Source organism: Geotrypetes seraphini, chromosome 3, assembly GCF_902459505.1.
Source record: "Geotrypetes seraphini chromosome 3, aGeoSer1.1, whole genome shotgun sequence".
Classification (NCBI taxonomy): Eukaryota; Metazoa; Chordata; class Amphibia; order Gymnophiona; family Dermophiidae; genus Geotrypetes; species Geotrypetes seraphini.
Window position 1 is genome coordinate 346,231,669 of NC_047086.1, and position 16,111 is coordinate 346,247,779.

At 42.4% G+C, this 16,111-nt stretch overlaps 1 protein-coding gene across 11 annotated transcripts in view; it reads left to right on the forward strand.

The window, feature by feature from the left end:
* SERTAD4 (SERTA domain containing 4) overlaps positions 1-15,399 on the forward strand; it is a 29,562-nt gene extending 14,163 nt beyond the window's left edge. For 3 of the 11 annotated variants that reach the window (XM_033937206.1, XM_033937207.1, XM_033937204.1), the window contains exons 2-4: positions 7,317-7,490; positions 9,580-9,692; positions 14,444-15,399. In XM_033937206.1, the coding sequence (XP_033793097.1) occupies positions 7,334-7,490; positions 9,580-9,692; positions 14,444-15,178 (1,005 nt within the window). In that variant the 5' untranslated portion in view covers positions 7,317-7,333 and the 3' untranslated portion in view covers positions 15,179-15,399. Of the gene's footprint in view, positions 1-193; positions 325-448; positions 468-1,004; positions 1,014-1,044; positions 2,367-6,519; positions 6,971-7,316; positions 7,491-9,227; positions 9,417-9,579; positions 9,693-14,443 lie in introns of those variants that run through there. The other 8 variants (XM_033937200.1, XM_033937201.1, XM_033937198.1 and 5 more) reach the window with 8 other exon arrangements.
* The last annotated feature ends 712 nt before the right edge of the window (positions 15,400-16,111 follow it).

The window sequence follows — 16,111 nt, forward strand, 5'->3', positions numbered from 1 at the left end:
TATAGCTAGGCTGCTGTAGTGTTCCTCTTTTCGTGGTTTTGATTATAGCTATCGTTTTTGCTATTTTTCATATTTTAAAGTTTCCCCTTAATATCCACTCTCCAACTCTAGGGGCGGGTTGGCTTTTTTTTTTTTTCTCTCTCTCTCCATTAAATCCAGAGGGAAATGTAAAACAGGATTTACTGGTTTCACACGCTCACTTGGCTAGCCTAAACCCGTCGTTACCGTAACAGTCGGCGAGCAAGTGCCTTGGACCTCAGCAATGCCCCACGGGAGCTCGGTGCCTGGTACCTTCCTCTGAGGCTGGACCCCCCCCCCCAAGCGGTAAGGGAGAGCCTGGCGTGCGGCTTTTCTTACGGATATCAGCGCGATCTCTATTATAGGGTGACTGCTTTTTTTGAGGATCTGCTCCGCGCGTGCCTGTTTGCTGCTGCTCCGATGCATGTCATTGACTTACAGCGTCCGAGGTCCCGGATGAAAAGGGGATGGGGGGAGGGGCCGTGGGCATGTTGTCTGGCGTCTGCTGTGAGAGATCGGCAAGACGCGCTCGAGCGGGAATGCCGAGATTTGTCTGTAGCTGAATCTAATTGTCAGGGGAAAGGACTGCGGAAGGAGTAGCCCCCAGTGGCTAGTGCCGAAGACCTTGATCATAGGGAACTGGGTTCAGCTCTCACTATAGCTCCCTTTGACCCCCCCCCCCCCCAGGGCCTGTTATCCAACACTCCACTGCCCCCGGTGCAAAACCAGGCTGTATGAGGCCATAATTAGTAGAAAGAGCGGGAAATGCTTGCCTGAGGGCACAGGCTCCGTTTTGTACGGGTGATTTTTTTTTTTTTGGCGGGGGATAAATTGTGCCTTTAGTCTGGGGAAATCTTTTCAAGGTGGTGGACAGGAAGCTGGAGGATCCCGTCTGCCAGCCTGATCCACTCCCGATTTTGCTACACTGCATGGATTTGTAGTATTAATTTAAAAAAAAACAAAAAAAAAACACCACCACACACAACTTCCTTTGGGTAAATTAGAGCTACAAATTCCTGTTTGCAGCGGAGCAAAACCAAAAATTGGGCTGAGCGCGGGCGCAGCACGACGGAAGAGAGCTGCGTTTCACTTTTAATTATTGAACGTCGTTCAAATAGCTTTTATTTAGACTCGAGCGGGAGGCTTCCCTCCCCTCCCCCTGCTGACTCCACTCCAAAGAGGAACCGGTTTCATGCTTCAGGGTTTCCCAGTTTTTGGCAGGGGATTGTTAACTCCTGAATAGCACTAAAGCACCCAGGGCTTGTCTGAAAATTGGGAGCTATATATAAGGGCTTTTTAGCGCACAATTAAAATTCGATCAGTATCAAAAGTGGAATTGAAAGGAAGACAAGATGTTAGCAGCAAAGAATCTAAGGAGACGGGAATATATTTATTTTAGCAATGAAGCTCTGATTCACGAAGCACATTTTGCCAAAAGGGAGATTCAGATTTGCTAACAATTTATGCACCTGTGAATTCGTTTTTTGAGAGTTTAGTCAGTTTTTCTGAGCCGTTTGCCCGGAGTCCTAGCTTTTTAATGCTTTTTTTTAAATGGAATATTAGGCTGTAAATAAATTTTTATTTCTCATTCATAAAAGCTTCTTTTTTTGCACTGTACGGTATACTTTCTTTAACAAATACGAATCTTTAAAGTTAATCCTATTAGAAGTAGCCCTATTTATGACTGGGTCAACTGGATATTTGTGCATTGTAACCGATTATAACTAAACACGACTTTGCACTCGAAAAACATTAAATATCTTTTTCTAATCAAGAGGCTAGTAAAAATTAAAAGTGCTTTTGCTATCTCATTTTTGTCCTATATCTCCACATTTCGGCTTAATTGTGAATCATTATTTAAATCGGTCGTGGAATGGTCCATACTGGGCGCACAAACGAGCAGATGACAGAAGAGTGACTCAGCCCACTCAGTCTGCCCACGTGCGTTTTGCTATTTCCCTCTGCCCATGAGGTCCCTTTGTGTCCGTCTCCTACTGTAGACTAAGCTCCTCATAACTCCAGAATATGCGACGTGCATCCTGCCCCTTGGCCATATATGGTCATTATTAAATGTAATTGACTTTACAAGGCAGTAAAGGGAACAGTCTAACAGACTCCGTGGCTTTTATTGCAGCACAAAAAGCGTGCTAGGCAAAAAGGCTGCCGGCTCCAAAAGAAGCACAGTGCTCTACCTGATTCCAGCAGCTTCTTTGTAGTCACCAAGGGCAAAGGGGGTCTGGTGCTACTGGAATCCAGTCAAGAGGTTTTCAGAAAAGGGAATTCTTTGTAAGCAAAATCAGTGCTTCTGTTTTACTCTCTGTGATTGAAGTGATGCCAGCACTTGAAAGGTAATCAGTCTGCTCTACCACTTACAGGTTTTCCTTAACAGCCAGGCCGCCTACAATTGTACTACAGCGCTTGATCATGTGATTATAAGCCTATATGTCCCTTTTCCTTTTTGAGAAACCAGAGTACTTTCTGTAAATAACCCAGATCTTGAAGAATGGCAGTAGCAGCAGAACCCTGATGATAAAACTTGCCTGGGCATGTTTTGTGAATAAGCAAGCCCGAGAGCTAGTCTCGACGGGCGCCCCTAACGCGGGGCTGGGTGGCCCGCCGAGGCGCCCGTCGGGCTAGTTAGAAAGAGAGCGGGGGGGAGGGGGCGGTTCGTGGTCGCAGGACCACTTCCGCCTCTCGGGGCGTCGCAGCCGAGGAGGATTGTGGGAGGGAGGGGTACAAAGGAAGGCCTGTGGCGGTATCCCGAGCTACTCGCTACTGGGGCTCATCAAGGGATGAGCGGTGGGCCGGCTGGGAGCCGTGCCCGGTGGGTCGGTTGACCCTGGATAATGGGGCATGTGTGGGACATGCCACCCCTCAGACCCTAGCTTGGATGGCGGGGTCGGGGGCCAATTACTTCGGAGGGTAGCTCGGGATCAGGTAACAATGGTGATACCATTGTTATGGGGTTTGTCAATGTTTTGGTTTGGATGTTAACTTATGTATATTTAATTATGTTGAATTCTTGAATATGTTATTATTCAATAAACAGGGCTGCGGCCAGGTATTTACCAACTAAGGTGTGTTTTGTCTTCTTGGGGTTAGTTAGAGGGGTGTTAAGGAACAGGAGGCGGGCCACTCCAGGTACCGCTGTTATAAGCAAGCCCGAGAGCTAGTCTCGACGGGCGCCCCTAACGCGGGGCTGGGTGGCCCGCCGAGGCGCCCGTCGGGCTAGTTAGAAAGAGAGCGGGGGGGAGGGGGCGGTTCGTGGTCGCAGGACCACTTCCGCCTCTCGGGGCGTCGCAGCCGAGGAGGATTGTGGGAGGGAGGGGTACAAAGGGAGCATGCTCGGAGGACTCAAACCTTTTGGTCCTCCGAGACTGTGTTCCCACCCGCCCGCCCATTAGGTTGGGGTGCGTGGGATGGATGGGGGCGGTATCCCGAGCTACTCGCTACTGGGGCTCATCAAGGGATGAGCGGTGGGCCGGCTGGGAGCCGTGCCCGGTGGGTCGGTTGACCCTGGATAATGGGGCATGTGTGGGACATGCCACCCCTCAGACCCTAGCTTGGATGGCGGGGTCGGGGGCCAATTACTTCGGAGGGTAGCTCGGGATCAGGTAACAATGGTGATACCATTGTTATGGGGTTTGTCAATGTTTTGGTTTGGATGTTAACTTATGTATATTTAATTATGTTGAATTCTTGAATATGTTATTATTCAATAAACAGGGCTGCGGCCAGGTATTTACCAACTAAGGTGTGTTTTGTCTTCTTGGGGTTAGTTAGAGGGGTGTTAAGGAACAGGAGGCGGGCCACTCCAGGTACCGCTGTTATGGAATGTGCTGCTCAGAGCTCATCTCTCGCCCTCCCATAAAGAAAGACAAAACTTGTTGCTTTGTCTTATTTTTTCTTACTAGAATAATAATAATAATTCATTTCTTATATACCGCTATACCGTGAAGTTCGAAGCGGTTTACAATAAAGATACATTTGACAGTACATGGGATAGAAATGGTTTACAATAAAGATACGTTTAGTCAGTACATGGGATGCAAGTGGTTTACATTAAAGATTCATTTTGTCAGTACATGGGATACAAGTGGGTTACAGTAGAAGGTCACAAACCATAAAGCTAAAGAAATTCAGTAATAAGAACAGCCCGCCCCAGTATGCACGATAGTTTTAGGGAAAATGCTCAGTATCCAGATCCAGATGTGCCCCTGAGCCAAACTGACTCCTGGGAACCACACAGTGACACGCCCCCTCTTGTGGCTTTCTCAGCATTACTCAGGAAAGATGTGCTGTTGCCTTCTCTTGTTAAGTGTGGTGCAGGCTAACTTTGCTGTTGCCTTCTCTTGTTACTGGGGTGCAGGCTTACTTTGCTGGATGCAGTGGAGGGTTAATGACTTTCCCAAGGCCACAAGTATTGGTGCTGAGCCTGGGCCTCCTGTTTCTCAGTCTGCTGCTTTAAACATTAGCCTACTTATCTGCTCCATCTTATTGAGCTGTTCTGGTAAAACAGTGGCAGTACATACTGTAAACATGGATTACATTTGTAAAGTTGTTCCCAGCTCGAGCTAATGTGCACACATACTCCAATGGCTGTGAAGGTTTCTTAGGGTGCACTGATGCCTAATGGCTACATTCAGGGTGTATGTGCACCAAGCAGAAGAAGGAATCACAGTCTGTGGCCTTTGACTCGAGATGGTTGTGTATAAGGGAGGGAAAGAAGGGGATCTCTTCCTTTTCCAATCTAATACTCTTCTCATTGAAAAGGGTATTAGATTGGATACGTGATTTTTTCTTTCTCATTCCTGTACTGTATATGATTTTGGGTGATCTCTTCCTTTTCCCCATTGTTTTAAAGCCAAGGGCCTGTTCTGAGGATGCCTATTAACAGGGGACTGTGAAGCTGTTCTCTAGGTTGGATGCTACAACAGGGATTTTTTTTAAATTTTTTTTTTTGGGGGGGAGAGGAAATTTAAAGAGGCAACTCACAATCGAGATTTACCTTTGAATGTGGCCTCTCTGCAATAACTCTTCTGCTGGATTGATGGGCTGGTGTCCTCATTCAAGCCTTCTCCTTGTGAGAATCAGGTCTGGTTCCTGCTCCTTGAAGGTGGCTGGCCTTTTTGTTTTTCTTGGTTTTTACTTGTGCGCCGACTTTGTGTGTTTAATTTTCTGTGTTGTCACATCTGGCGGTACACCCAAGCTAAGTGCTGTTGTATAACCTTAATTTTATCAGGCTCTTAAAATCAAGGTATATCATTTTGGGCCATTTGACTCACTTGTAGGGCATGGGGGTCTGTGCTTGCTCCCTAAACTCTAGCTGAACATGGCGGGGCTTGGGTATCCTAGCTTGGAGATGGGGTGGGGGGAGTCAGATTTTCATTGGACAGGTACTTAAATGATATTTGTGTTTTATTCAGCTTAGGTATGGAATATTTATTATTTGATGTGGAGGAGTGGCTTAGTGTTTCAAGCAGTTGCCTTGGCATCCTGAGGTTGTAAATTCCATCCCCATTGCAGCTCCTTGTGAGTCTTGGCATGCCACTTAACACTTCATTGCCCCATTTAAACCTTGATTGTGTAAATCACACTGAAGAAGCAGTATATCAAGTCCCATCCTCCATTAATTATGCAATAAACGAAGCTGTGGTCTAGAGCAAGACCATATATATATATATATATAGTACTTTCTTGGTGGTTGCATTTTGTATATGTTAAGTAATCTTGTTCAGAGTTATTTGTGGAAGAAGTGGGGGTGTTTGGGGGAATTTATTATTGGCAGTGGGAAGGGGTAAGTCGCAGTTCCCCTCATTAGTTGCAAATGAAGGTTTATAAACATTGTAGATCCTAAGATTTCATTGAGATAGAACGTGAGGAAAAAGAGAACACAACAAAATCCCGAGACTGGTCTCCACTCCACCTTGTTCTTGTTAACTTTTAAAATAAAACAACAAAATATAATTTTCCATGGTGTTTCCTCTAAAATTACTCACTCTCTATAAAGAGTGAGGGGTTAAGACCCCACATGTGTCTTGTTTTGTGAACTACTTTCAACTAGGGTTACCATATGGCTCCAGAAAAAGGGAGACGGATTGAGACATCTGGGTTTTACTTCCATTGAAAGCAATGGAAGTAAAACCCCAGATGTCTCTGTCCTCCTTACTTCCATTACTTTCGATAGAAGTAAAACCTAGATGTCTCAATCCGTCCTCCTTTTTCTGGAGCCATATGGTAACCCTAGTACAGGGTGTTAGGCATTCTAGGGCAGGTTTGGGGCCCTGTATGATATGGGAGCCCAGGGCAACTTCCCTGGTTGTCCCTGCCCCCCAACATCAGCTCTGTTTATGTATTTGGATGTCATTTTCTTCAGTTCCACTCCTCTGTGATATCAGGGTTGACTGATTTTTTTTTTTACCATCCTCTCTCTGTTACTCTTGCCTGGTTCACCTATTATACCCAGAAAATGCATTCTTAAGTCTGTGCCTTATCAGTGGGGGATCTGGGCTAATTTTACTGTCCTCTTTTGGAATAAATCGGCTGGGGAAAGTAAAGCGCATTGGTCAGTCCCTGCAGAGTGAAAACATGCAGATCAGGAAAGGAGAAGAGGAAAGGCTGGAAAGCTGGGGAGGGAGGAGTGAGTATAGGGAACCAGATCCCTAGCCCTGAAGCCCCAGTTCCTGTTTAATATTCTGTCTGCTCCATTCGTGTTGTATTTGGCTCCTGTGGGACCTAAGCTCGGCTTGAAACAGGAGCCAGTTCTGTGTCTTAATCCCAGTGTTTTGACTGGAAGCAGATCCAGTTTTGTCTGAGCAGGCTCATGGAAGCAGCTACCAAGGCTCTCTCTTGTTTCAGTTTGGACGACAAACATCTGCTGAGATGCCTACAATACAAAATAAGATGCGATGACACCAGACAGGATGAGAGAGAAGAACTGATATTTGAATTTGTGAGCACTGCTGTATCTTTATTAAAGTTTTCCTTCTAAAGATATAAAAAAAATAACTTTCAATTAGTGATACATAGCAAATATCTGCAGGGGCAGCATACTAGAGGAGATGAAGATACAATCCTGAACGGTATTGTAAATGTGACAGGTGAATCAAATTTTTGAAGAGCAGTCAGGCAGCAAAAAAATTCAAATGAGAACGTGAAGTTTTAGGGCTGTCTGGATATTCCTGCTCCCTTGTTTTTCTAGGATTGCTGTAATGCACCTGGAATGTTTGCGATTTGAAGATGGTCCCTGGGGAATGCCGCTGCCTGTTTTGACACGTAGTCTGTGGTTTTTGTTGCAGATCTGAAGGTGCACGAGATGACACTGGTCCTGTCCATGAATAGATTTTGTGACCCCATTGTTTCGGAAGGAGCTGCGGAGATCCCTGAATACCAGAACCTCTGGGAGTCTGAGTGTTACCCTGCTTCGCTCCCTCAGCGGCGCACAGACAGCAGAGCCTGGACCTCCCTGCCAGGTACTCCCTTCCTCTCCTATATAGTGGCATGCTGGCTGCCCAAGATTCCCAATTTGGTTCTCTTCTAAAAGAGCAAGAACAGCAGCAAAGTTTGGAGCCACCAAGTCATATTGGCAATAGGGGGAGGGGTCCCATTCAATATTAGAGCCAGCAACATTTGGTGGTTGGGGGGGGGGACACGACATCACCCTCATGCTTACCTTAAATTAGACCTGCAAGAAAGAAATAATCTAATGAGGGTACACAGGCTGTGTTTATTATTGACATTTGATTTTTTTTTTTTTTAATTTACCAACCAAGAAGTAAATATTCTGATGCAAAGTTGAGTCAGAATAAACTCAGTACTGGGACTTGTTTGCCTAAGCAGTTATTTCTTGGCACATGCCTTTCTGGGAAGGGGCTCTGAAAAGAAACAGATGGGAGTTTCCTTTAATAGACAACATGAGTTTCTCCGTTTTGAGGAAGAGCAGACCTGCTGAATTTGTCAGGTTCTATTCTAATATCGTCCTGGACCACTGCAAAACTATATTGTTACATCATACAGGAACAAAAGAGCCAATGTGCCTGGTTTGTGGATGCTATCTACATCATTAGGAAGGGGTGATGTTAAAGTAATCCAGACCTAGTTTGCAGAGTGCTGTAAATTAAATTCTCATGATTGAATTTCTGATCAAGAGGCCTGAAATAGAATGACTATCAAAATAAATATGGTGCCCGCTTTGTCTTTCAGTTAGAAGACTGCATATGTTACTCATTAAAATACTTCTGTTGTTTCTTATTGAAAGGTCTTTCTTTCCCCTAGCATGGCCGCAGTTTTATTTTATGTTTGTTTTCAAGTTTAATATTGCATTATCAGTGTATGATATCCAATTCTAGATAGTCAAATATGTACTTTATTCAGCCATTATATTTAAGGCTTCTGATTTTAGGTTTTAACCAACAAATACCAATAAAATATCTTCAAACAAATTCAAATAGAGTTCATTGGATAAACAGGAGAAAAACAGCACTAACCCTAATACTCTCTCAGTCCTCCCCTGCTTCTTGTATATCCAGCACTCTGCTTTTTCTACATATATGTACATATATGATTTCATAGGAAAAGTTACTCAGCAATAGTATCTGTGGTGTGGAAGCACCTATAAGCAATTAGCTGAAAAAATAATGTAGTTCTTTTTAATTTGGTGGGGGAGGTGGACTGGCAATTTCTCACTGCACTTTGCACTTTTCTAGCTCGTTCTGGAACTAATCCTTGATTCATTCACAACCATCTGGTGTTTCCCTGCATTCCCTCCTGCCAACACTTTTCTTTTTTAATTATACCTGTCTCCACGGTCCAGTCCAGCTATTGCAGTGACAGACTTAGAGACCAGGGGCCAAACACTATGGATTCTTCTGGAACTCGGTGTATGTGTGCAATTGATGAAGGCTGGTCAGATGTTCCAGCTATGCAGAGATTGAGAGCTTCCCCCCCCTCCCTTTGTCTCCTCCCTCAACATGTCTCAGACCCAGTCATCACATATGACAACAGAGTCACAGGGCTATTGGGCCCCCACTTATTTCACTGTAGATCACACAGCTACGAATGGTTGATCAAGTAGCTAAAACTAGAATGAAGACTTTGGTAAACAGTTGGGCCTTAGTTTCATGAAATTTGTGCATCATGTAAATGGCTGATTGTATCTGAAGTTACCGCCATTTAATTGCTTTTTCTTCTATTGTGCAAAATCTTTTCAGGCTGGTGGTTAGAGGTAGACTTTGTGTTCAGGACTAAACTCTGAAGCACCATGTTTTGTTCACCTTTCACTGAATTGAAGCCTCAGTAAATGATGACGTATTCTGTAGCCTGAAACTCTAAAAAGCTATTGCTTACCAGTCTGTCTGGTGGAATGACCAAGTCAGCTCTTTTGCAGAGTTTCCCATCCTGTAAGTCAACACCAGGTATAATTTTAACGACAAACCTTTCTTTGTGCTCATCACAAGGGCATCATTATGTGTCCTTGTTACCCAGCATGAGAAAGGAACTGAAGTGAATTCTGTATGTGGGGCGAACCACATGTCATGTGTCACATCTGATTTATTGCTGCAGACTCGCATTACAGGGGAATTTCGAATCCAGTAACGACCTCCAAGATCACGTACTTTAAAAGGAAATATGTAGAAGAGGATTTTCACCCACCGCTCAACAGCTGCACTCATAAAGTATGTGTGGTTTTTAATATTCATTTTTGTTAAGTCTTCTAAATTCTCTAAGTGTGGGCTGATCTTGTTCCAGAAATGTGCTTTCTAAATACTGGAAAATGGGTCACTTATCAGACATAAAACTGTTGTCATTGTTTTGCTATTACAGTATATTACAATTAAAATAACATCAGATGATTTGGGCAGCCAAACATTACTGTTCCCCCTTCCCCCTCCCATGGAACATTTTTTTTTTTCATCTGACATTTCTTAATATTACATGCTGGCCTTTTATGTTATGCTAGGTTATTCAGGTTTTCTATTCTGCCTTTACCTATTTTGTTCAAGGTCGGATTACATTACAAGAGGTTGGGTCAGTTATCCAGGAAATTACAATGGACAGTTTGACATGGACATTCAATAGGGTTGCTAGTACAGGTAAATGAGTACAGCTATTAATACAGTTAGATCATAGTTACAAATACATAGAAGGGCATTTTCAAAACAAAGATCTAAGTCCAATTTGTATATTTCAAGCAAAATGTCCAAATTAGAAGCACATAAAAGGCCATTTTTTAAACCCAAACCGCTAAACATCCAAATATATTTTTTTGAAAATCATCTACTTAAACGTCTAGGTAACTGGGACTTCTAGACCACCAGAATGTCCAAAGTTGTACCCCATTTTTTACCAAACTATCATCCAAATTGGAAACGTCCAAATGAACTGCATTTAGATTTGGGAGGAATCAGCATTCTGATGGACTGGCCCCATATTCGTGCTGACAAAGAGCACCTTAGAGGAGGGCATTGCTGTGAACTTCACATAAAGGGTGCCACTTATACATCTCACCATAACTCCCTTAAATGTTGTGGTGAGCTCCCCCAAATTCTCCTAAAACTCACTATACCCACCTAGCTACCTAGGTATCTATATGGTATCTATATGGCAGTAGAGTAGGATTTTGGTGGGCTCAAACTTTCCACTATAAATGTGGGTAGAGTGGCATTATGGGTCTGGCTTCTCCTCTCTAAGGTTCACTAGCCCACTCACTAACCTACTTAAGACACCTGTGGGATGCTCTAGTAGGCTTTCCCATAGGACTACTACTATTTATTATTTCTATAGTGCTGAAAGGCGTACGCAGCGATGTACATTTTAAAGGAGATGTTACCATTCTACAGATAGGTATAGACTTTTAAATTCAGATGTTTGTGGGGTGGGAGGGAATCTGTGATCACTGGGGGAGTGTAGGGGGGGTCAGTAGTTAATCCCTCCAGTGTTTATCTGTCAGTTTGGGCACCTTTTTGGCACTTAGATGTTTCTAAAACAGGTCTAACTTGAAACCTCTAAGCTCCATCCAGGACATCCTGCAAAATGTTTGATTATAGCTGCAGGATGTCCAAGTGTAAGCCCACCCAAAGCCCACCTTTATCATGCCTCCCAACATGCCCTTTACTCTGTATGCACAGCAAGTGAAATATCTTGCTATACTTCCAGGAAATGAGTTTTGATTATTGGCATTTGGATGTTTTGGCAATTAAAAACGTTCAGCTGCTGACTTAAGCACTTTTTTGGACATTTGGATGTTTTGATTATGCCCCTAATAGTTATTTTATTTTATTTGAAAGTTGCTTTGATGCATTTCACTCAAATGTATGGAGCTGTATGGTTATTAAACAGAAGGTAAAGGGTCATAGATTTGATATACCACCTTTTTGTAGTACAACCAAAGCGATTTACATTTATTATAGGTACCTTATGTATCCCAGGACAAGAGGGCAGGTATTCTCACAAGTGGGTGACGTCATCCGACGGAGCCTCGATGCGGACGCCTCACAAGCAGACTTGCTTGAAGAAACTCGAAGTTTCGAGTCGCCCACACCGCGCATGCGCAAGTGCCTTCCCGCCCAGCCGCAGGGCGTGTCTTCTCAGTTCTTACTTTTCCGCAGAGCCGAGAAGTCCGTCTTCGACTCTCTGCGTGAAGTATTTTCACTTGTGCCTTTCTTCGACCGCGGTTTTGTGTTATTTTTGTCACGAATCGCTGTTTTCTTCTTTGTTCTTTTCTTTTTAAAAAAAATAAAAATTTCTTACGTTCTTATGCCTTTGAAACGTTAATCTGGAGAGTCTTCTACCAGTACCAGCTACCTGCCTTTCGCTCCCACCAGGAATTGAGAGAACAATTTGTAGTTACTTCAAAAGTTTTAAAAAGAGCAGTTATTTTAGTCAGTTCCTTAACTGGCTTCTGTGTGTAGTTTTGTGAAATCCAGCACTTATGCATGTAAATAGTGACAGACATGTATATGTTACAAAACTCCTACTAATTAAATGAAGCTATCATACATTTCACTAACCACAATCACTAACAAACAATTTTTTTTAAAAAAAGCTTCTTGCCACAATATTATTCATTTATTCTAAATTATTATATATATAAAACCCCCCTGAGAAAAACATCATTTACAAGGTCCTATTGAAATTGATATATTGTATGTGCAAACATTAAATGGTATTCCTTTTGAAGATATTAATCTTATTGGGATTGGATCACTCATCATTTTTATTGTAGCAGCGAAAGACAGTGTGCATTTATATAGGGCAAAACTTTGAACATATATCGATTTCAATAGGACCTTGTGAATGATGTTTTTCTCAGGGGGTTTTATATATATAATAATTTAGAATAAATGAATAATATTGTAACAAGAAGCTTTTTTTAAAAAATTATTTGTTGGTGATTGTGGTTAGTGAAATGTATGATAGTAGCTTCATTTACCCTCTCCTTTACAAAGCCATGCTAGCGTTTTTAGTGCCAGCCGGGGCGTAACAGCTCCGATGCTCATAGAATTCCTTTGATCTTCTGAGCTGTTACCGCCTCGGCCGGCACTAAAAACGCTAGCACGGCTTTGTAAAGGACTAAATCTCATTGGCTTCCAATTAACCATCATATTACCTTCAAAATTTTACTTTTAGTATTCAAAACCCTTTCTACTAATGAACCTCAATTTATTGGTAAATTACTTATCTCTTATAGCATTTCGTGTTCTCTCCGGTCTACTAATCAAAAGCTTATAGTAGTCCCCTCTTTGAAAGTTATTGGAACACGACAACATGATATGTTTTCAGTGATGGCACCGCAGCTTTGGAATAGAGAGGAAAATGACTTGAGTCGTTTTAAAAATAATTAAAAAAGTTCTTTTTAAAGGTGCTTTTATTTTAAATTTTAAATTGTATGTCTAAATATATGTTTATATTTTTATCAATTTTGAACCTCATGTAGTAAAACTAAATAAGCGATCCATCAAACTAAAATAAAATTTGAAACTTATTAATGCTGGAAGCTTATTACACATTGAAATACAGTAATCCCAATTATTGATTTAAGTTTACGTTGCAATACTACCACTTACAAGTGTATTTATCAGAACTTACACAAGTAAAGAAATAGAGAAAATGATGGCAGATAGAGGCTATATGGCCTATCCAGCCTGCCCATTTATACCATCCGCTGTCTCTTCCTCTCTTTTAGAGTTACTATGGTGCTCATTTTCAAAAGAGAAAAATGTCTCAACAGCAGCACAAAGCAGCCCAAACCTCTAAATTGCAATTTTCAAAAAGGCAGAATTAGGACATTTTTGAAATAGCAAGGGGGTGTGTTGTAGGCTTGTTTTGGGCAGGCTTACAGTCTGAACATGTTTCAGCAATAACAGATCAGAAAAAAAGGCTCAGGACAAAAAAAGGAAGTAGGTTTCTATCTGGACCTATTTTAGTCATGACTAAGGGCTCCTTTTACAAAGGTGCTCTAGCCGCTACCACCTCCTCTTGAGCAGGCGGTAATTTTTCAGGTAGCGCACGCTAATCCGGTGCATGCGCTAAAAATGCTAGCGCACCTTTTGTAAAAGGAGCCCTAAGTCAGAAAAAAGTGCTCTAATTGACCAGCTGACCACTGGAGGGATTAAGGCATGCCCCCCTCCTAATCCCCCAGTGGTCACTGACGCCCTCCCATCCCCAAAGATGTGACAGTGGCTCACTGATAGCTCCAGATATTATGGCCATTCCTAAGAAAGCAGCAGGCAAGTGGATGGAGTAGCCTAGTGGCCAGTGTAGTGGACAGTGAACATTTGGGCCCAGGATCAATTCTCACTTTAACTCTTTCATTTCAGTACAAATATGTGAGGACATAGAACATAGAAACACCCTCTGTACCTAAATATATATGTGACCTGCAAACTTGGGGACTATTGTAGTGGCGGACATTTGGGCTTGTAGAATGGAGCAACTACTCATGAACATGTCTTCATTTTGATATCTTTGTTCAATGTATAATAGGCTTTATTGGGCTCCTTGTACAAAGCTGCAGTAGAGGTTTCTACTGCAGGCCGGTGAGGTAAATGCTCCAACGCTCATAGGAATTCTAAGAGCAACGGCGCATTTACTTCACCAGCCTGCGGTAAAAACCTGTACTGTGGCTTTGCAAAAGCTAGTGTTTGTGTTTAAACAATTTTTTTTAGATTTTCCACAATATTATAATTATCTCCAAATATGCAACATGAAGGCACAATGAACTTATCCCGAAACATAATAGGGCTTTTTAAATAGAAGACCACATATTAGGCTGAGGATCTCTAGCAGTGTTAACGTTTGTTAAGTTTTTGCACATGCAGTAGTCTACACATCTTTTATAGGGGACTTGATTTTGCCTCTAATTACAAGTAATTCATTTTAATCCTTTCTCTGTTTTTTTCTTTCCCAAATGTTTTTTGTGCTACAGACCATCTCCATATTTGAAGAGCGGGCCCATGTACTTTATCTGTCTCTGGAAAAACTAAAATTTATTGATGACCCCGAAGTATTCCTACGAAGATCTGTCCTCATAAACAATTTGATGAAAAGGATCCATGGAGAAATTATAATGCAGAATAACTGGTGCTTTTCGGCTTGCGCTTTGGGAGGAGCTTCAGCTCAGGAGTGGTTCATGACGCCAAACTGTCCTTATAGGAAACGTTTTCGGATGGCAAAAGAAGAGTGTAGTTTTCACACCTGTTGCTTTTATCAAGAATGTAGCAGTCAGTACTTGAACGTACCCTTATCTCTTAATGCTAATGGGGGAAATCCGTCTTCATCTTCCTCCTCTTCCAACTTTTCATCCATGCCAGGTTGCTCACAGCAGCTGGATGATGGCTTGAGTAGTGATGCCGTTTATCAAAACAGTGACCAGATAGCAGCACGTGAGATATTCATTAATAATGCCAGATCACAAAATCAGGAAAGAACACCACCAAAGGATGGGACTGCAGTTAATGAAACGGGAGAAGGTGGCAGCATTATAGACTGTGAGCTTACAAAGGAGGACCATGCTTTTGAATGTAAAGGCAAATGTAATGGTTATTCAGTGACTGGAAGCAGTGAAAAGAGCTGCAGAAGCGAATCCTGGAAAAAGTCCTTAAAGAAGAAAGAATTCTTTCCAAATAACAAACTGTGCTGCAGCAAAGGAAGCAAAATATGATCCAGATATACAGGTTAAACCTTTGAAGCATGTACAGTATGGCCAGTTCTCTCTCAAGGTTTTTGTTTTTGAATGGATTTTATAGTTTTTGTACAATTGCACAACAAATGTTGGTTTTGTGCCTGAATAGCAGAATGTGTTTTGTACAAGCTTCATAACTGAGCGATTTGTAAAGTGAAATGCTGCGTAAGAGAAAAAAAAATTAATCATTATATTGCCAATGAGAATCTTTTGTTTTTATTTTTAAAAAATAGGGGTATGCACAAAAAAAAAAATTTCTATCATTTTTGAGCATTTTTCAGTTTATTTCAGAAATTAGTTTATGCAAAATTTGATTAATGCATATAGAAACTTTTTAACACAAGTAAACCAACCTTATGTGTATTAATTTGGAGAGAGGGAGGCCTTTTCACCCTCCCCTGAAAAAAATAATTATAAAATTTGTTTGTAAATTCAAACGACACATTACAAAGAGCCTGGCATAAAGAGTGTGTGTGTGTACACTCCTCCCTCAATATTCGCGGGTGTTAGGGGCAGAGCCAGGCTGCGAATATTGAAAATTTGTGAATAACTTTTGGGCCAACTCTGACCCACCCCTGCTTCCCTCTCGCCTTCCCCCCGGCATCCTGGACCTTACCTGGTGGTCTAGCGGTCTTTAGGGGCAGGAGCAATCTTCCTACGCTCCTACCCCGTGCAGATCACATATCCAGAATGGCTGCTGTGAGTTCCTGGCATGCTCCTGCAAATTAGAAATCAGTGTCCCCCCTACCCCGGGTCCCTGCCATCATCATGATGATCACCACCACCACAATCACCCCATGCTACCTCTGCTGTGGCCTGGTGCAAGAAGAAACTCCAATGCAAGTCTCTCAGTCTCCAGTCTCATGAGACCTGCATGTAAGTTCTTTTCTGCATCACACAGCTTAAAGCTAA